The sequence below is a fragment of the Orbilia oligospora genome (genome assembly GCF_000225545.1).
Source record: "Orbilia oligospora ATCC 24927 unplaced genomic scaffold scaffold00097, whole genome shotgun sequence".
In the NCBI taxonomy this organism is placed as follows: domain Eukaryota; kingdom Fungi; phylum Ascomycota; class Orbiliomycetes; order Orbiliales; family Orbiliaceae; genus Orbilia; species Orbilia oligospora.
This window is the reverse complement of record NW_011645654.1, coordinates 1,751,590-1,773,373: the sequence shown is the minus strand read 5'-3', so window position 1 is coordinate 1,773,373 and position 21,784 is coordinate 1,751,590. Positions and strand designations below refer to the sequence as shown.

At 44.9% G+C, this 21,784-nt stretch overlaps 2 protein-coding genes across 2 annotated transcripts; both read right to left on the bottom strand.

Annotated features, from left to right (window-relative positions):
- Positions 1–4,538: 4,538 nt before the first annotated feature.
- Positions 4,539–5,504, bottom strand: AOL_s00097g514 (uncharacterized protein; the record flags this gene model as incomplete). Its single annotated transcript, XM_011126347.1, has 1 exon — positions 4,539–5,504. The coding sequence occupies one exon, from the start codon at positions 5,502–5,504 to the stop codon at positions 4,539–4,541; it is 966 nt and encodes a 321-aa protein (XP_011124649.1).
- Positions 5,505–16,681: 11,177 nt separating this feature from the next.
- On the bottom strand, positions 16,682–20,797 carry AOL_s00097g513 (uncharacterized protein; the record flags this gene model as incomplete). The annotated part of the gene is made up of 2 exons (XM_011126346.1): positions 16,682–17,684; positions 17,949–20,797. 2 exons carry the CDS (start codon positions 20,795–20,797, stop codon positions 16,682–16,684), a joined length of 3,852 nt encoding a protein of 1,283 aa, XP_011124648.1.
- Between the last annotated feature and the right edge of the window lie 987 nt (positions 20,798–21,784).

Here is a 21,784-nt window from a genome sequence, read left to right as displayed (position 1 = left end):
GGTCTCAGCTCGAAACAAGTTCCAATCAAAACTGTCTAAGACTTTTCAGAAAGATAGAAGTTAATTGCTTGTCATGTCACGCTAAGAGCCCGGCTATCTCGCGATCGTATTTACCGACCTAGCGAACGCAGTGATGTGTATATCAACCCCCCAAAGCGATTCAAACCAGAGATGTCTGTGGAACGTGCATGGACTCTATGCAACGTAGCTACCTGTAACGAATAAGGAAAAAAAAAAAAGGACAGATATCTGAGATATGTAACGTCATTTCCATGGCGCCCGTCAATTATGTCTCACAGGCAGCCAAGTACAAAATAATTACCAAAGTTCTGAGCTACATGTATTTACGTTAACGTTGACAGTATAAGCCACACAAATAGTGGCCCCAGCAGTGCTGGTGGTACCGAACATTGCCGTGACATGAGGAACCATACTCGGAACCGTGGAATGAACAGATGACTGACCTCGAGTTAACACAAGGATCTTAATTTTGGTGAACATCGAAATTTACGCATTGCATTGCTAGTAGCAGTGGCGTCGACCCGGATTCCAGGGCGAGTTTGCAATCCGGAGGTATGTAGAATGTCGACGGATGACTTGACTCACCGGGATTATTTCTTACCAGAATCCGATCGATCTCGATATGGGGCGGAGATAAAGGCCGATTGAGAAAAATAAACATCTCAAACACGACAAAAATTTAAAATCGATCGTGTACAGGAAAGTTTGCAATACCTTTCACGTAATTCTGGACAAAGCGCTGGTGCCTCGACTTGCAGGTCCAAAATGTATGAATTGTACACTGCAAAATTCAAACACCTTGTATATTATGCTAAGTGTCTTCTCATGATATCTTTTTTTAGCAATGGATAGACGAGGAGGAAATTATAGTTTATTAGTCAACGGACGAAATAGGAAACGATTAAACTAGTTAAAGTATTTTATCGAAGTATATGTATAAACTTGTACCGTTAGGCAATAACTACTCGAGTTGAGATTGGATATTTCATATTTCATACTCTGTCCCTTCTACTACCCTATGCAGGGAGACAACGTGATTATTTGCTAACAAGGGCGGCACAGGTTTGAATCTGGGGAAAGCACAGGCACCTGGTGAGTATCGAAACAGCCTAAAAAAGAGCATCACTATTGGTGCTCCGCTACCCGTACCAGGTTTGGTTTGGCCTGGTCTTCTTTTCTTCTTCTTCTTCTTCTTTTTCTTCTTTTTCTTGATCTTCATCTTCTTTTCTTTTTCCACTCTCCTTTCGCGTCATCAGGCTAATGCCGTGGATTCGGTAGCTATAGGCAGCTACAGGGAAGTCGAACAGTGGAATGTAACTGAGAGCCATATGAAATAAGTAAGTAAGTAATTAGTAGCTCTTGATTCCTTGTATTAGCTGCCAGCCACAGTGGCTAAGCAAATGGAATTGCCACGAATCTCTAAAATATGACATGCACCGGGGTGGCTACGAAATCAAGAACTTGCCCCAGCCTCGGCCAGATGGAAAATCCCAGGGCTCGTATCCGCCAGTTATAAGCTGCCCGGATTTTACTACTTGAATAGGAATACCTTGCAGCGGATTGACGTGACCAGCCATGCTGCGAGCGAAGGGTCCTCTCATAAAACCCTACTGTGTATGTATAGACCCTTCTATTCACATGCGAGGTCATCTTGAAATGAACCGACTATTGCGTAAAGCAAGGCCTCGAACCTATGGATGCTGCATCGCATCGTGCACGCGTGAAAAGTTCTATCACAATTCGAAAGACAACAAAAAGTCCCATCGTTCAATGAGCTTTTTTCATGATCCCGATAAAGGTATGTACAAGCTTAAAAAATGAACTACTAGGGTCAGCTCTCGGGCGGTGGCCAATTATCTTCGTTGCAGCGGCTCCACTATCCCGAAGTACCTCCTTGCGCCTGTCGGATTACAGCCATAACGGAAGAGACGAGGGGCATGGCACGCACGCAATCAGGTATATTCCTGTCTCTTAATGTTGCGTATGTACCTGGTTTATCTTCAGCTTTTTTCAAGTGTGATGGTTTTCACATAGTGCATACGCATCGTCCATCATCAAGACCGTGCACTGCGAGTATTAGCAAGCGGGTGGTATTTGATGCGAAAGATCGATCGATGACCGACGATCGATGATCAAGAGTTTTCCGAAAGCCGACAGGAAGAATATTATTTCGAGCCCTTACTGGCCGGAGGCTCAACCCGCCTGTTTCATCGACCCACTTTTGCAAAAAGGGCCCTTAGACTTCTTTTTTTTTTTTTTTTTTGAACAATATCTTCACAGGAGCTATGGAGGAGCCTCGAGACACCCCATGCAGAATGATCTGATATTTGCAATATCTGTGGGGGGGGGTTTTGTGTTGAGTCTCGATCCAGGCCCGTTGACGTCTGGACTTCCAAGAACGCCTTACTTGATGCGGACTAGCAATCATGCAGCGTAGGTACGTAGGTCCAAGGGTGCCCTGGTTCCAACATAGCTTGGCAAAGCCATCATTCGAGATGGAGCGCTATGAAGTCAGGTGCACCTGCGAAACAGCGCAGCGAAGCTCTAACCGTCTTAGATCAAGCCCGAATCGATCGATCTAATTGACAGCCACAATTAATCCACCGTTCTCCAAAGTCAAATCGAATGACTAAGGCTGATGGGAAAAGGGCCGGAACAATCAATTCTGGGCCGTGTTCAAATTCAATTATAGAATGGCGCTTGTTTCGAAACACCATACCCTCGATCGTTCGAGTTTGCGCTGCCAATTCAGGAGATTTGAAAATCTATTTGACAGATTTTGTAGGCAGCTTTCGGAAAGGACCCCAAAGAAGGGATATTGCTCCAGGCCTCCAGCTGTGAAAGGGTTTATACGCCACAAGTTCTCCAATCTACCAGCCGTTGTTGACAATCATTGGTCGATTGTGGTAGAACTGACGATATGAGATGAAAAGGCACCAATACCAGAAACGTCGTGGCGGAATTCCTGACGTTGAGCTTGACCTCCAAGCCATAAGCAATAAGTTGCCACTAACGGTTATGATTTGCATCGTGACATGTTAATGGCTATGTATGTACCATCTGTGACAGTCTGCAGGTAAATTAACTCGAAGGATTCTGGAAGAGCTATGTTAATAGCTGCCGATTTCAGTAAGCGCATCAGAGCCACTCAACCAAGCGACGGCTTGAATACCTCAAAAAAAAATTGCAAAGAGGGTGTGGTGCTTTCCAGTTACCAGTTTCTTAAGTCCCTTGACCGTAAATTGAGGGTCCAGCAAGCTCACTAGCTTCTGACTCGCGAAAAGAAAAAAAAATAAAAAAAATTCGGGCATTGGCACCAGCAGAGACAAGCCATCCGTCAGCCCGATGACCTCGTTTATCTTCGGTAAGGAAAATATACGCTATTAGAGAAACAAAACGCCTCTTCTACAGCTTCGGGCAATAGGAACTGTTAGCTCGAGGGCGGCCCGTCACAGTTCCCTTAGTAAATACCGGATGCAGCGGTTCCCAATCCTCATCGGTAGAGAAAATCGTGAATCCTTTGGCTCTAAAACAAGGAAAATATCTCATGCAGCATATCGCGAAGTTTCGATGCGAGGTTTGCAGTAGCGCAGCGGGGAATCGGTAATGACAAAAATTTTAGATCGATATCTAGGAAAAAAAACAAAAAAGAAATGAAGATGCTGGGTACGGGTAGACTAACGATAGACACATTTCACCCGACGTGGATTGTGGGCTTTTAGTGTTTTGTATCTTAAGCTTGGAATTTCATATCGTTGGATTGTAGCTACCTGGAATTATGATATCGCAGAAGTTATAAAAATGGCAGAAAACTGTCTAAAAGCGTGTGTATTGATTATGCTACAAAAAATTAAAAGCTTTCCCAAACAGGCCAAAAATTTTGAGGTTGAAACCAAGTGCTAGTAAAAGGAATTCACAAACAGGATTCTTCGAGATAAAAAAAAAGAATTAAGAGGAAAACGCTGCAGCTCCAGGATAATGAAGGATAGAGACGAGTGAGATAAAAATAAAAATAAAAATAAAAAAGTAGAGGCGAGACTAGTGGGAAATATTTACATGAACACTTGAAGCAACTTGCGTTGTCTGCACGCATGCAGGTCCATGCAGAAAAATACAACATTGACAACATATCACATAGCACAGACCATAATAGACATGAAGAAAAGGTAAAGCGACGTAGTCGACATGCTGAAAAGAACCTAGACCGAAGGAATCCACCCGACGTATCCAATAAAATAAAACCGATCCCAAAGCTTGAGGAAAGAAAAAAAAAAAAAAAGAAACAGATAGATAGAGATAGATAAAATGCCAAATACCAAAAAAGAAAAGAGAAGAAAAAACAAAGACCAATTTTCAAAAGCAGAAGGCATACCCTTTTCAAGTTAAAAACGCCAGCTGAGGAATTCCAGACCCCCGTACCCATAAGACTATTTCAAAGGAATTAGAAGGAAACCAGACCGAAATAAATCCCGACTAACTCTGACTCCAAGATTAATTGTAATCGTAGATACGATAGATCAATTTTCAAGCTTGATCCCCGAAATGTCGCCATGTGTGTGTGCTCCGACGAACTTGTTCCTTCCCCTAGGGTTGAAATGGAAATGTGTCTTCTTGTGCTGTCGTAGATTGTCAGATCGTGAGAAGTACCTGCCACAATCTGGAGAAACGTCACAGTAGAATGGCTTTTCTCCGGTATGTGTTCTCTCGTGTCTCTTCAAATGCTCCTGTCGCTTGAATCTTGCATTGCAGCCCTTGGCAAGGCATTTGTGGGGCTTGCTATCTTGGCCGGGAATGAGAACTGGGTAGGGCTTGGTTCGCTTCTTCTTCTGAACACCTAGTTGCTGAGGGCAGAGAATATCGGCAGCTTGTACTTTCCTCATTCCAGCTCTCATAGCAGCAAAACTTTTGCTCTTTGGTGAAAGCATCGACAAATATGAAGGAGAAATCATGTGGTCCTCGTCGATGTCCTCGTCGTGGAGTAGTCCGGGCATTGCTGCTCTTGCGGCAGCTATTGTGGCGGCGTCGTGACCCTCGTCGAAAGTGCTGTCGGAGCCAAATGAAGGAGCTGGAGAGTGATAAAATGTGTCCGCAATAGAGAGTGGCGACATGGTAGCGCTGCTAGAGAACGACTCAACTGTTGAGGAAGCTCGCATATAATCGGTATGATGAATAGAAGAAAGTACAGGATATTCGGCACTCATGTATGGATTATGGCCATAACCCAACATTGAGCTGGAGTAGGGTTTTTCCATTGTTGTTAATTCTTGAAATTCAGATGACAGCAGTAGACTAGGAGATACCGTCTCTCCTGTATAGGTAGATGGCGCTGTTACGGATGGTGATGGAGTTGCAGGACCATGGGAGCTGGCATTTGTTTCCGAAGAACCAACTGATAGTCTACGGATCGAGGCCTCAAAAGCCTGCTCACTGATATCCGCATCCGCGGTTAACAGATAATCCATGTGAATGTTATGATGGGACATCTTTCTGTGACGCTTGCAAAGCGAAGGAAGAAAGGGATCTAGAGTGAATCTGAGAAGGTATGGGAACACCAGAGTTTGGTAGTTCTCGGGACTCGAAGGATTCGAATCTCAAATCTCAATTATCTGGCTCAGTAGATTGAGAGTCAAATGTAGAGTACGACGAGATAAAGTATTATTATTATTATCCTCGGCCTTTAAAGTAAAAAGTAAGAAGGAGATAGAGGTGTGTTTGTGATTTGGCTTGTGATGAGGGAAGTTGGTGAAACGTTAAAATGAAAGGAGGGGAGATGAGGGAGGGTATTAATACGTATCTGAAGACTTTAGGTTTATACGTAGCATTCATATCTCAGGCACTCGATCATATTTCATATATGAGATGCCTGGCCCACGAAAAAAGATCCGATACATATTACTGGGCAGGCTAGATTACCGAGATCCGTCTAGCTCTCTCGAGACGCTGCAGGTGCAGGCCTTGGAACAGGCTTCCTGGCCTCGCACAATTTCTTTTGTTGGGTCTTGATTCTCTGCTGTCGGCCATGTCATTGCATGTACTGTCAAATGTATGCAAGGAAGCCCACTGGCCACAATTTTAAAAAAAGAAATTACTATTAAGTTAACTTACGATTCAAGCAAGATCGTTCTGCAGACTAGACTTTTTTTGGGGGGTCGGGAATATCTGATGTTTGGTGTGGCCATGGCCTGGTGTGTGTGTATGTGCACTGTGTGTGTATGTATGTGGACGGTGTATGTGTTGACTGGTACCGATCCAGGGTCCGGTCCAGGCCTTTGAAACCACCACCACCAACCACCACCCTTCTTCCCTTCTAATCCATTCACCCATGGCTGGACGTCCACCACCACAATCACCACTTACCACCTCTTTCTTCTCTATCACTGATATTGACACTAACCGCCAAAATATCCAGCGTATTTTGGATTGTAGCATATCGCCGATAGGTACATACTTTCTTAGTTTACTTAGTTTTCCATTCTCCGGGTTATCCCACACACCGATCCCACAAATGTGGCCTATTTCCAAGAACTTGATAGAGCCACGCACATCCTTCTCCAAAGGGATACATCGGGCATATTTGGTTCGGCCCACTCTAATGTTATAAGCCTCTAAGAACGGAGGTCCCTAACACTTGCTATGCAGGAGGTTTTCAGTACGTATGTGCCGACGTTTTGAGAGGAATGTTTCCCAAATCTACCTAGATGTGCTTTCAAATCAGCACGATAGGACATGTACTTCACGATCACGTACCTGCATCGGGGTGTACATCGTTCAAATTATCGGCTCTACGAATGCAACCTAACATCACCTTCGTTTTCCACTATTGAAAGCCCCAGGTTTATCATTTTAGAAAGAGAGGGGAATACTTCAAAGCCTCTAACGCTGCATCGATATGCACTCATAGACATCGCTCCCTTGCTTCACTGCTTCTGACGTTCTCATGTTCCCGTTGTTTCATCATCATCATCAAGGGTCCATTGGGCCATACGCAATCCCTCTATCGAAGAACGGAACGAGCACTAGTTAGCGATCAACATCGTGTCGTCTGCCCTGAATCTGAAGTTTATTTCTCAGAATGTGATGGATCGATACGATTAGGACCTGCGCTTCTGTACCTTTAGTCGATTTGAATATGCATATATGCAATACGGAAATTGATATGATAGATGAGGGCAAGCTTATAATTAGTAGTTTAGTATCACGGAAGCTTAAGATATATGCCCGGCGGGGAGGCAAACCAGTACCCTACTAGCCTTGGCCATGGCCGTCGTTTATATTTTTTTCACAGGGCCCTCATCAGATCAGACCCGAGCGATGATATAGTACTAATTGCACGAGTGTACTCAATTCAATTACTCAAAACATTTTACCGAGGTCCCTCTGTTCATGCTCTTCCTAAATTATCATATGAGTATATCAAATTAAATCGATCGACTTTGATCTATCGAGTGAATTTAATTCCGGCGTGTACGTTGTACGGAAAGCCGTCAACCTGATACCAATGGCGCAATGGTTGCGGTTGAACGACGTAATACAGGCCTATGAAATCTCACGGTTTCGAGTTGTCAATATCTGGCCGTTGGAGTTTCTCCAGATTTCGAACCAGTTAGAAAGCCGTTTCAAGTCGAGGACAGGAAGTTAAGTTGTGCAGGGACTTGTTCTGGTTCCGACTAGTGTGATTTCTTCATGCGCGTGAATATGGAAAAAAAAAAAAAAAAAAGAAAGAACCCAGTTCAGTTAAGAACGATCACGATCTGTGATATAAAAGGTGTTGGCTGCAGGAGCGGCACGCAGTCTCAGCTCTGACTTGATCATTACAAAATGTTGGGTTGGGAACCTTGAACCCCCTCCTTCGCCACTCAGTTAAGCCATCCTCCGTACATGCGCTTCTTGCGATGCTGGTTTCTGGGGCGTCCTGCGGCGAAAAAAAAAAAAAAAAAAAAAAAGACTCAATCTGGGTAGTTTTCATTCCAACATTCCCGGAATGTTAATATGCTACGGAAAGCTCCATGCTCGATCGTTGGCCGAACCGAGATATCGGCAAAGCTAACTTTAACGAAAAACCGAAACAAAGCCCTTCGCGGCGAACCCGGCCTAAAGATAGCTCCGGCTGAGTTGAGGAATGATCATACCCAGTAACAATTTGGCTAGGATTAGCTAGTTAAAGCTTCAACGAGTATACGTACCTTGTTCTTAAGGGACGTTTCTCACGGAGGCTGAGGATGCAAGGTCGCCGGAGTCGAGATTAGCGTGTGCTGTCGATTTGCAGGATACGATACTAGCAGCCAGCAGAGGGATGAATTGTGGTCGAAATCACCTACGAATTGATGAAAAACGGCAAGCGGGTTTAAAAGATAAACTCTTACCCCGCCCTGTCTGTGAAAAGGTTATAACGAAGCCGAAGCTAGATACAATTGGACCAAGAAGGGAAAGTTTATAAATTTAGGTGAAGCAACGAGGATTGGCTGCTGGCACAGTTGTATGTACACGCAAACCGTGAGATCCCCACTTTGAGCCTGTCACGATATAGATAGAGAGACCCGCGGACCCACTTTGCGATACGGGGTAATAATTTTGTTGGTTCCAATATTGCTAGCTTGAAAACGAAAAGGAAAGAGGAAAAAAAAAAAAAAAAAAAAACAGCCAGCCAGCCAGCCAGAGCCAGGTGCGCTGAGGTGATTGTGACTTTGTAGTCTACTCGAGTAAACATTGCCATGCTATGGGGGGCTAAGCGCTGGTAAGGGTTATTCTCTTGCTGCGACCTTTGGGTTCAGTTTTGTCCCCTAACTAGGACAGTAAACCACCATGGATCGATTGAATCACGATGCTGTCTTAGTTCTTAAAAACGCCCACGGACGAAGTACCTGACAAGGGCCCAGTTACCCCTCGTTGATTGTTAATTTAGACTTTCACTATTAATCAATTTAGTGCCGATTTCAATGAAGGTTCATCGGTAAACATTGACGATATTCTACAACTTCTCGATTTAAGTGCTAGCTAAGCTATTGAAATCGGGGAGGCAATGCCAGAACCAGGAGAACAGGGACAAGATTAAACAATTAATTAGAAATTAGGACTCCGAAAAAGCTGATACAGGGTGCCTCGCATGAAGATAAAAAAATCAAAAAAAAAAAAAACAGGCTCCAGAAACGAATAATATGCGTAGCTAGCTAACCTTTTTCGTCCGGACACGGCACAGTCGATATTGCATTGATGTTTCTACAAAACCTCAAAACAGTAGTTTCTCGAGCAAAATCTTTGTGATTTTGACGTAATATCTCGTGCTATTGGTAGGAAGGCTGCAACTGATTGATTGATCAGATTTGTAGGAAAGCTTTTGCATGCACGGAGCACGCTGGGCAGCTCCGAATGCCGATTGACAAGATCCAACATTACATACATTCTGCGATATTTCCCCACCCAACCCCTTCGTCGTGAAATATCATTTGATGGGATTCCCACGGCAGGAGCTCGTCGGCCTACGGTATCAGGACCTTCTCATTCTGTCACATATTGGATCCGTCATGTCATTTTTTTTTCAAAATCTTTTCCCGAATCTCGTATGTATAAAACGAAAATAGCGGCCAACTAGCGCCAGTTTGGCAAAATTTCTTTGGCGAGCAGCATATGTGGGCTGCATGTACATGTACCTACCATACCTATATGTGATCCCTTGTATGTACAGCTACTATACTATGTAGGTGCCACCCAGCAAAACTGAGAAGAAGAAAAATCAAAGTGCAAGTATCGGCATAACACAATAGAGCGATCCAATCACGGTGTCTCCCTTTATATGCACATGTAGTGAGACGGTGCAAGCAAGCCGCCCCCATTAAATCGGTTCATGTCGAATATTTTCGACTTTCTATCAACCTTTCGACGGAACCGAGCAGAAACTACGAAGTGGAACCGAGGGCGGGGTGGATAAGTCGAACGGTCTAAGTAAGCGATATTTAAATGTCTACGGGAGGGTTAGAGTACCCACAGACGTTTCCCATGCACTTAACCTGGCCAGGACCTTACTGCTGCATGGGTACGAAGATATCCATCGACGCACGAGGTTCAGTCTTTTCCAGATACGATCGAGCCCTTGTTATGGTAGAGGCATGATAGCATGAAGGATGTTGGTTGTAGAGTTAGGCAGCCCAGTCTATGTACATATCTAATTAACCAAACAGCTGGCTAAGGATTATAGAGACATTCTTGGTCCAGAATACTCCGCTTCGAGTAACTGAATTTTTAAATTTTCTTTGCCCGCGGATGCAGTGCACCGAAGGAAGAAAGTTGTAATGTAACTTCTAGCTGTAAGTCATGGCATCCGAAACCCGTCCCCCCGTCCAAGTCTATGCCGGTTAGATAGAGCAATGATGGCGATTGGATGGATAACCTGCATCGGCACGCGAGAATAATAGGGCATATAGGCAGGCATTATGTTGGCTGACTACCCTACCGATCGATCCAAAATGTGATATAATTTTTTTTATAACCTCATACTCGTTGGAAACGTGTGAGTTAACGGCCTGAATATATGACGCACATATGCATGCAATGTAGCTGTACGTAGATAGCCACTCGAAAACTTAATACGAAGCGAATAACCAAAGTTACACTCAGATTGGGAGGCTACATTGAGCAGGGTACCGCGGCTTCTATGCATTCCGGGATCTTTGTAATGGAAAGTCTTCGAAAGATCAAGACAGGTAGTGCAGCGACTCGGCAGAATTGACCGTTTAATGGGGCCTGTAGATGTCGTCGTCGCAATATAAATAATAGGAGGATACCATGCCAGTCACATCCATTGAGCTCATGAGTTTTTCCGACGTTTAGTTTAAGTATTTAAATCATCCATCATATCTGCTTCAGATAAAACTCATTTATACATTGTTTATGAAAATTATAGGCCCGCAGAGAAGGCTGAAAATATCTATTCTACTCAAAAAAAAAAAAAAAGATTGAATAACACCATATACCTGTCTTCGCTCTATAGACTTACGAAAGATTAACGAGCTTGATTTATAAGTTTCGAGCATCAGTAAGCATTTTTTATTGCCCCCTTGACTTTTTTTTTTTAATACGGAAACGTCTTTTTTATTTCTCTAATATTGATGCATACTGATTATTTAAACAACTAGGAAGCTTTATTGTCGATTACCACAATGTGCGAAGTCTGGATTTATACATGGCAGTGTGGCCATGAAGGCAAAGACCGAAAAATCCAGACTTTGTGTGATCTCGCCAGGCAAGTGGGGGTCTGGTGCGGGAATACCGGAGCGCACCCTAGTGGAAATGCAGTATTGATTAATGGTCAAATGGAGGGGCGCTGTCCTAAGTGTAATTCCTTATGATGCGTAGTTTCTAGGGCGCGTATATTCAGGTACGTACCGATACTATTGCTAAATAACTTTAGTGAGTTCTGTATAAGTGCTGATTAGATTAGATCTGGGTTAGGCCATAATATAGCTTTGAATACGCTAGTTTAGTTACTCTTCCTATGAGCTTGTCAGATATGGAGTTGAAGATATATACCCTCAGGGTCCATCTGCTGAGGATTTGTTTGAGTTTCCCGAGTCTTATTTTGTAGTTAATATATGTATTCAAATTATAATAAGTTCCCCGGAGTATCGTGCAGTTGTGTATACCTGAGTGTAAATTTGCAGTCGATTTCAGTCTGACCATTGATACGTTACCTTTGTAACCAGTATAATATAATAAATCTGCTCGGACTTATCTATATTCAAATTAACTTTGCGATGATTGTGAATATTAAAACCTTGATGTGCCGTTTTTGGTTCAAAGCGTGAACTAGCGCGGTAAAACCATCATCCCCTTGAGGCCTTGACATGAAGAGGCCAGAAAATCAAATGAAGGAAAGAAGTAAAGAAAGCTTTCCGAACCCTGGGACACTCCCTATACCGCCAAGACCAGCTGATTGTTTATATTTTTACGCAAAGGCCCTAGTACTCTCGCTTATAATATCCTCTGTCTAATGCCAGTCCAACAGAATGCAGCGAGCTAAGTTGTCAACGGCTGTCGACGGATCGAGATTCTTTCCCTGGCCAGGCGTCCTCGAGGGATCTTTGTGTTGCCCGGTGTCGTTAATAATTGCCTATTTAAGGCCACATACCAGCTATTTCCCGTCTGTTTCGAAAGGTAGCTGACAAGTTCCGTCGTTCCGCTGAACCATTCGGTTTTAACATATCTGACACCCCTCCCAGGATTATACAACCGCCCAGACCGTGAAACCTTACCACAACAAAACGACTCACATTGCATTCTCCGCGGCTTTGCCTAACTGGGCACAGGAGTGGAGAAATCCTCGGATATATTATTTGTATCCTTCCAAGCTTATCGGTGGGCAAAAATATTGGTATTGGGTGTGTCGAGATCGGTCAGGCCTGGGGTTGTGCGTGTCAGCTGACCGGTACGGTATACAGCGCCTCAATACCTCACTCGCCACACCTGGCTCCAACACCGAGGCCAATTTGTCCACCTGTCTCCGAAACATCTTATGTTCCTGTGGGAATTCATCTCCTTCCAACAGAAAGAAAAAAGAAAGAACGGAAAAATAAGAAAAGAAACGTATATCGTGTGGTGGTACCTGATCTCGCAACTTTTTCTTATATTCCCTTGCATACTACTGTTGTGATGTGACGAAACAACGCAGAATAGTTGCTTTTGCTGTATGCAGGTGGTTATGGATTTTTTCAGGGATGTCAGAAAGAGAAAAAAATTCGAAAACCGGGTTTCGGCGTATAATATCCGAGCCGTGTGAAATCAAAGCCTGAAGTTAAGCTGTTGGATCGTGATCGATATCACGGTCGAAAGGGGAGTTTTGGGGTCAGTTGGAGAAGGGTACAGATTCAAAAGATTCGGACATAAATGATCAAATGGATATCAGAATGAGGTTGAAACTTGAAACATAAGGCATGTGGGTACGCCACTAATCCTTATGCGGACTTTCCGACAAATTGATCACCAATTGCATTGCAAGGGAAAAGCATTTCGAATGAAAAGCCAAGAATCTAGGAAGAGAATATGAATAGTTAGAGTTCTTGTTGCATTGTCAGACGGGCTAACGATATTGATCATTAGTGCCCGGATTCTATTCTCGGCAAGCAGGTGACTGTTTCCCCCCGATGTAAAGGGTCGGCGTCCAGCTTTTCGCGGTTGCGGGATCGGTCCGCCGTTGCTCTTGCGCGGGGCCGTTGGTGAAAAGAAAGTTCAGGTGGAGCCCTTCGCTCTGCTAACTTGTTCGGGAACTATTTAGCGGGGCTCTTCTTTGGTGTTGATAAGTTCAAGGTCTAGATCTCGTGCGGTGCGGAGCGCTGCGACTTTGATATCTACATGTATGCTGGCATATCGATTTGGGAATCCATTATGAATAGAATGGAATTTTGGTTTGACCCGAAGGATTTGCAAACTGGCAGCGGGTCGAGCGCACTATGGACAAAAAGGACAACATAGGTTAGCTTCGCTTTGCGGATCAATACAGAGTATTGAGATCTCGGAGTTGGGCTGCTAAGGGGTCTTAATAACAGGCCCTTGCCCCAACTCGGGACAAGACCAGCTAGCTCGACGATAAAACTTGGATTTTGTCGCTAAACTGTACTCCTTTCGTCGATTCTCTCTTGATATCAACAAGTTCTACGGGGACGAACTTGCAGGCGGTGTCTCTTTTTGGCATTGAAAGGGATAGTTTGGGGAATTCTAATGGTTTCCCGTTGGGTTCTTCAGTTGACCCCATGCATTTTGAAATATATCCCCACCACCCGTCATATGTCCCACTCTTCAAATACCCATGTTTTTTTTCCGTCAAAATGCACCCTGGTCCAGATCGTGCTGTTATGTGCAGCTTTGCAACTCGACCAACCACGCATTTTTTTTTTTTTTTGGAGGGGAAGCCATGCGTATGCCGATGTCCTGGCAGTTTCCCGTGGATAAAACTCGATATAGGCGGGGCTCCTTCTAGCACCATGTATCACCATAACTCGCAGATATCTCAATGCTAGATGCTAATCAGGGTCTCGGGGAGACCAGTGATAATATGCATAAGTATCTATGCTGCCGGACAGTTTGGAAAGAGTATATTCGTTATTTTGCAGCGAGCGCATGAGCTCTTTCCAAAGCTTCGGTTTTAGAGGAATACAATGCGATCACATCATATGATCAGGCGGACAAGCCCTGATTCCTGAAATAGGCCAGCCTGTTCAACTTTGCAATAGAGATTTTGTGACGAAGGCGTACGGGAAATCACGGAGCCCTAAAATCTATAGTTATCAGCGTGAACATTATAATTATGCGCATTATTCTTCACAAAAATTGTGGATCCCGCCGCGTGCCACGATTTTCTGTAGCAAGCCGCTGTGGGTCCTTCGACAGCATACGAGGCCACATAGGGAGGAATCCGACGATGCGAAAGTTTTTTTAGTGACCATGCTCCGATTCTTCCTCCTGATCACATCCTCTTTGGGAAACCTATTGAGAGGCCAAGCGGAAATGGGCCTGTTTCAATTTCCGGGGGTTGAGGAATATTATTTCGAGAAATCAACGTCTATGTACCTGCTAACTCCGTGTGATCAGATACTTGAGGAAGAGAGTATTGGATACTGACAAATCATGGAATTCTTTAGACGATCGATAGTGAGGCTTAACCGCGAATGCCCTCAAAAAAATCGTATGATTTGCAATCATATTGCCGTAAACTATTAATTCCAAATGCAAACCTTGAAGTTGGCGGAACCCCTTCGATGAACTGACGACATACCGATACGTTTTCCAAGGAAATATTACAAAAGGCCAAGGAAAAGCCATTTCAATATGTGGATTCAAGTCCAAAGAGTGACGTTTTCTCCTACCTGGCCGTACGCCTCGGGAATCACAGTTTCTCTCGCTCGATTGAGCCTCTAGATCTTTGTGAACCCCCACGAAACTAATCCTTTCGTAGCCAAGGTTTCAGAGAAAGGGATAAAAACCAAAAATTTTTTAAAAAAAGGTTAAAGCTCATGTTTAAACATCAAATGCTTCGTGATTTGAAGCCAAAAATGGAATATATATATTTATTTTTTTCCCTTTCCACAAGAACCTGGACATTCCTGGATTGGCACGGAGGGTGACTTTCCGACTTGATCTACATGCATGGACACGCTCGTACCCGAACTGTGTATGCCAGACCCTGGTTCTTTATCACTTTATCCGATGTATATGTGGTTATGTAGAATGTTCCCATGCAATATAATGTAAGTACTATATATACTTTATGCCCATTAGTCGATTGTGAGATACCTATATTGCATATCACATATAGATATTGATAACGGAACGCACGCATAGCTGGAAAAGAGAACGACTGGTAAGACCACCAGCCCTAACCTCAAACTACCTAGGTCAGTATAGTACTACAGGGTACTGCGATATTGACCAAGAGTGCTGACATGACGTCCACACTCCTCAACAGAACACTTCTATGTATCTGGGTCCTCCCATGATCGATTGCCTTCTAGCTGCTTCATTATCTGATGGAACATACGTGTATTATATAGCCCCGCTAACTAAATATGATCCTTGTTCAGTCTTTTTAAACCGCAGTATACGTACCGCAATTGCAACCGACGGATTAATTAATAGTACTATCAAGAAATACCGAGGTATGTACGGCATCAGATACTTATAAACATAACTAACGCATGCATGTACATACGTATTACCTAAGTAGCCTTGGTAAATAGAGGGGGAAGCTGCATCCCACTACGAAAATTTGAACCTGACCTCCACTATTCACTCAGCAATCCGTGGCGTAATAAAACTGCCGATATGATTAGGATTACTTTTTTTTTTTTTGTTTTAATTTTTCCTTGTATATCTCTGTATTTGTCTTTTCATTTAGTCACAAGCATATTCTTATTTAATATATCTCCTGTCTATACGTGCTTCGGTCTGCGCGAGAGTGACGAAAAGATGGTGCACAGATTAACGCCTCATCACCCGCGAAGAATGTGCATATAGAAAAGTTTCAAGATTCAGCAAGTTAGTGGCCATGACAGGGGCTAAAGGTTTAAGGTACTACTGCTGTGTATGTACGAACCAAGGAGCCGTGCATCGAGACGAGTCGAGACGGGGATGGAGTAAAGTGGATCCGAAGAGCCGAACAATCGAGAAATTTAGATCGAAAATGCATACCGATAGAAAGGAAGTGGGTGGAGCCCAGAGTATGTACATGTCGGAAGGTACACATACATGGCAGACACTCTCCACTTTTGCCCTCGCATCAACTCGCTGTGATCCAAAATAAACGCCGTTGATTGATCAGAAAATTTTCTCCGTGCGAGAAAGAGGTAGTTCACAAAGAGGAACTTGCATGAAAGTCAAAAAAATGAAGCTAGCTTGCTTCCTACATCGTTTTGATAGTAGTAAGGGACAAAATGAAGACCCAAGACGGTAAGTAACAGTATCTTTGAAACACCAGTGGTAAATGATTTATGGAACCGTACTCCATTCACGCCGTTCAAGCAAAATAGAAGCAAATCAAAAAGAAATACCATGATACTCGACGCAAGTGCACAGACGTTGTCAGTTGACGGGTTTCCCGAATCGTCGACTGATACGAACAAGAAAAGCAAAGGTGTGCGGGTTTTCTTCTCGAGGGAATTCTAAACCGAACCGACAGTTACACGAAATTATTCTCTCTAGAAAAATTATCCGGAGGAATTTGCATAGGCTCGTGTAGAGCGTTCGACAACATGTCCGAATTTTGGGAAACACTTGCATAGGTTCCGAACGTCTTGTCCCAGGCATGCCAGTCAATATTATCTCTCGACATATCCATAAAAATTTCATTGTTATGGCTCTCGTTACTGCTCCGAGAATCCACATTGCCACCGTGGTCCTCGTATTGTACCTGAGCTTGGCCCGTCTCCATATTGTACATGACTCCTGGAGCCATGATGACGGGATAGCCAGCAGCGTCGAGACTGACCCCACCAATAGTATATCCATTGTCGTATGACATAAAATCATTGGGCGAAAATGATAGCCCTCCTTGGAAGCCCTGGTTTGTATAGGACTGATCCGGTGGATTGTATCCATGCCCTCCATTATTTATCTCAGAAAATATTGGCAAGTCATCAACAACAGAATAGTCCAAGTTCTGAGGCCTGGACTCTTGGACTGCCGAAGCGTTCGACAAGGGCGGCGATGGTCCCGCTACTAGGGATGTTTCTGAAGCAGCAATGCCGTTTTCTTGTTCCGATGGGGTCAATGCGGATATGAGCATCTGCGGATCTGTTGACCGTTGGCCAGGTTTGCGTATACTACGCTCAATAATTTCATCTATCTCCTTCTCCGTGAAGCCTTGCCGCCCGCTGGAGGCTACCTGAGATACCTTGCTGGCCTTAGAAGTGCTGGCAGCGGCAGCGGCAGCGACAGCGGGATTAGAAGGGGGACCTTGCTGTGGCAGCAAATGAACCCCTCCGGATGCTCTGGCATAGGCCTTGGCTCGGAATCTGGCCATCATAGCCCACGCCTCTTTGCCACCCTCTACAAGAGGGCGTTGAGCTAGTGCATCGTAGGCACCAGAAGTGGAATTCGGATTCCCATTCCCATCTGGGCCGAATAGCTCAAATACTTCGTCGAGTAGCTTCTGACTAGGGCGGGCCTCATCTGAGTTAGGACTGTTATAGAGATCTAGTAGTATGATCATGCAACTGTGAAGTGGTTGATACTACATTCCTTGTCAGCCCATGCCCGAGCAAATCACATTATAGAGAGTGGACCCACTGTTCCAGGTAAAAACCAAAAGTATGGTCGGAATGCTGGAGAGGTCGACAGGAAGATGAATTTCCTGAGGAGGCGATGACATGCATGTAGAGAGCTGAACGGAGAGAAGAGTCAGCAAATCCAGCCAATCAGGTGAGTTTAAAATTATGGGTACTTACCATTGGCGGGCATGTTGCCACTGCATACTTAGAATGGTTCTTAGGAACGGCTGGTAGAGGACAGAGAAGCATTTGTCATACATCAAACTGAGCATCGTCCTCGCCCACCCGTTGAAGTTTTCCAGCTTCTCAGCCTCCGTCGAATTCTCCTCATCAGCACCACCAGGTGGGACAAATCCCATCTCTGGTATGCCTCTTGCAGGTATTCTGTTTATTCTCTCATCAATCTTTTCTTGGAGGTCACATATAATCTTCCCCATTGCAGTAACGTCCTGCTTTTGCGGAACTTTGACGCTGAACAGAGACGACACGAGCCTCCTAAGAACCCGAGTGGCCTCGTACCGACCAACTGCAGCGATCATAGCTGTTGAAGATCGCGTATTGAGCAGGCCATCCGGTAGACCCGTACAACTATTCATCACCGCAGCTTCGTCTTTCTTGATATCTTCGGCCGTAACAGGACTCGGTGCTCCGATATACTCGTCCTTAAGTTCACTCACCATCTGAGTGTCGAATGCAGATTCATCACTCCCACCGAGCGGTGGTAATCCCGTAGCTATGGCAGCCTGTACATCTAGATATATTATATGCCACCAGATCCGTCGCCGAACTTCTCTTTCAACTTCGTTTAACCCTCTAAAACTGCTCGGCTCCCTGTGGAGCCCGGCACTCTGAGCTGCCCTCATGGCAACACCAACGAAAGAATAGGATGTCAAAGGTTCCTCCTCCCGAATTTTGCAGGTGTGAAGTAGTAAATACGCAATAAGAGATGAAAGGGTTGGACCTCGAGGAAAAGCCGTTATGGCGAGTGCCCCATGAGCTGCCCTGTTCAAATGCCCAGTGATAGTATTGCGCGAATGGTCCTTCTCAGGGAACACCTCCTGAAATTTTCTATTCGATATAGATAGAGCGCCGGTGAACAACACCGCGAATAGTAGCGGGATAAACGTCGGGCTGAAATGGATGTCATCTGTCGTTTCATGCTCTTTTAACTTCCAGAAGTTGGTATAGTCTTTATTGAAGGAAGGTGCGTGTAGAAGTGGGACCACAGGGTGGACACCACTTAGAAAAGCCTTATAAAGAGCGTGTGACTGGTGCTCAAGTGGGAGGTATCTCAAAAACCAGACCATTTGTCGTGCTTGAAGTTCCGGCGCAAAACCAGCTTGTAGCTTAGCAGCTGTGCACATCGTCGAGTTCTCTGGGAGGATCTTGAATCGGGACATGTCTCTCTTTGGATTGACAGGCATTCGGTGATCATTGTCATGTCCGTCATCAAGGGCAGCCATAATTCTCGTCATCTCGTGGGAAGGATGTACCGGGTATTCTGCTGGAGATGGCTTACTAGAAACAACCGAGTCCGGGGGTGTAGTCAGCTTTTGAACCCTATTGGCGTGATTCTCATTATTGTGGCCTTCGTTCTCAGTACCAGAACACTTTTCTTCATCTTCCATAAGGTTACAAGTTTTGGGGTTTGGCTCCCCATTCGGTGTCATCTGTTTCTCCGCCGTGTTATCGTTTTGCGACTGTAGAACTTGGTTGAGCTCTGTTATTTCATTGCTTATAAAAGCCCAAAATGTGCTACCAACATATCTCGTTCTTCCATCTTCTTGTATGCTTAAATGGCCAAGAGATAGGTCATCATCTTCGGTTGGGTTAACAGACGGGTTAGGGCCCTGCTGTTGTCCTCTTTTCCCCTTTCGAGCCTTTGGTGTAGTTGGTGGCCCTTTAATCCGAGGGTCAATTACATCTTCCAGATTTCGTTCTTCGTTTGTTTGCTCAGTCGACTGGTCAAATAAGTTCGATAGATCCTCCATACCCTTCGAACGAAATGCTTGCCAGTTTGTTGGGATCTTCTCTTGACCAGGTATATTCAAATTGTTGTCAAAATGTTCCATCGGGGCGGGAGGGTCGTTGAAGGGGCTCATTGGAAGATCTTCGGTATGGGTAACCGATTCAGAAGTATCCATAGCACTAGTGCTCGGACTTCTCAGGCCTCCAGGTAACTGTGTATCCTGCCTATAGGGGCTATAGTCGCTTTGGGCGTTCTCCCACGGCGGAGGAACGGAAGATGTGGTGGTTATAGGTTCAGTACTTGTGCTCCCTCTCCGTTTCGTAATCGCTTGGAGGTCCTTTAGGTCTTTCATAAGGCTTTCATGATTAAGACCACCCTGCGGAGGTGCTCCACCACCCAGATAGGTTTCTCTACACCACTTATCTACAATCTCTGCCAGCCGTCCCAATCGAACCTCGAGTAAGTCCTCCACAGGACGCCCTCCTCCTCCTGCCCCAGAATTACTTCTCCCAAGCCCACCGGGGTAAAAGGGCATTGAATCTCTTCCAAAAGCGTGCCTGGTAACATCGAATCTCTGGTCATCGGAAAATGAATCCGACTCCTCTGATATTGCAGCATCCGGGTGTGTTCTCTGACGTTTATGCCCACGTTTTGGCAATGGAGCTTGACTGGGATTTAAAACTGGAGGCGGCATGTTCCCTCCATTGTAGACCTGAGGCGACATGCTGGCCCCATTTGGCGGTGGCTGCTGCGAACTCGACGATTGCTTGGTGTTATCTTTCCCTGATATCTGCGAATTATCGCTCCACTCGCATGGTACTCCCATCTTCGCACAACCGCCACAGACGGGGTGCTGCCTGTCGCATTTCACTTTCCGCCGTCGACATGAGTGGCATATGTGTTGTGCTCGGTTTCGGTGGATCTGCTTAGGTGGGCCCTGGCGAGACGTGGTCGTTGAAGGCGGCGGAGATTGCTGTGTCATGGTCGGATACGAAGCTTGATCGGGAGGAGGCATCTCAGAATATCCTCTACCGTTTAGAATTTGTGATATCGACATGATTCCCTAAAGTTGCTGAACAACAGCTTTTGGCCGAGGCTACTTAGCTTTGAGGAGGTGATTCTGCGATTGCAACTTGGCTTCGCAGCAAGTCTTGAGTTTCAGACGGGGATCTGTGCTTAATAATCGGTTATGAACTCTGCCCTGTTCACACCCCGTTCTTATTCTTTGTTCCGAGTGGGTTTGGAATCTTGCCAATGAAAGGCACAGGCCTAGGACGAAATGTGGAGACTGAAGAGGTTCCGAAGTAGCGGGATTCTATAGTTGTAGATTACAATCATCAAGACCAGCCAATACAGGCTACGATGTCTTGCGACGAGGAGGAACCTAGAAGAGGAGGCTTTGGATTCAAAGCTTTGCACTGCAGTGCACCACGCTGCGCTGTACTGTACAGCTGTACCTAACGCACCGTACTGCACCGTAGCACTGTACTGTGATGGCTTGATTCTGAGTAAGTGGAACCCCGTTTGACAAACATCTAGGCTTCAATGCAATGGGACCCTGGCCAGTCAGCCGAACTGCCGTTAGCTAAGACGAGTTGACGGGGTCGTCACCTTAAAAGATAGTACTTACTTGGTTTGAGTACCTCTCAGCTATCGATCTCCAATGCCAAAGCCAGGAAGCACCCAAGATGGAGAGCAATTGATGTAATTGTTATTTTCTCTCTCTCCTGTTCCAGAATTCTGAAGATTGCAAAGGGCCGTGCTGTTATTAGATCAAGTGATTAGACCGTTGTTAGTTTTGCTAGTCTGGATTCCAGTCTTAGACAGAAGCTACCTTCGTATATACACCTATAGCTTCAACCTTCCGACCAACCAATCAGCCAATCAATCAATCAATCAGCCAGTCAGTTAATTAATTCCGGTTGTGCGGGGCGGGTATACTTCAATTCACGGTTTAAACCAGTCTTGGTGCTGTTCGTACGGACTTTCGAAACGCCATTTCGTTGGACTAGCCGGCTGTGCTCTTAACAAAAAAAAAAAAAAA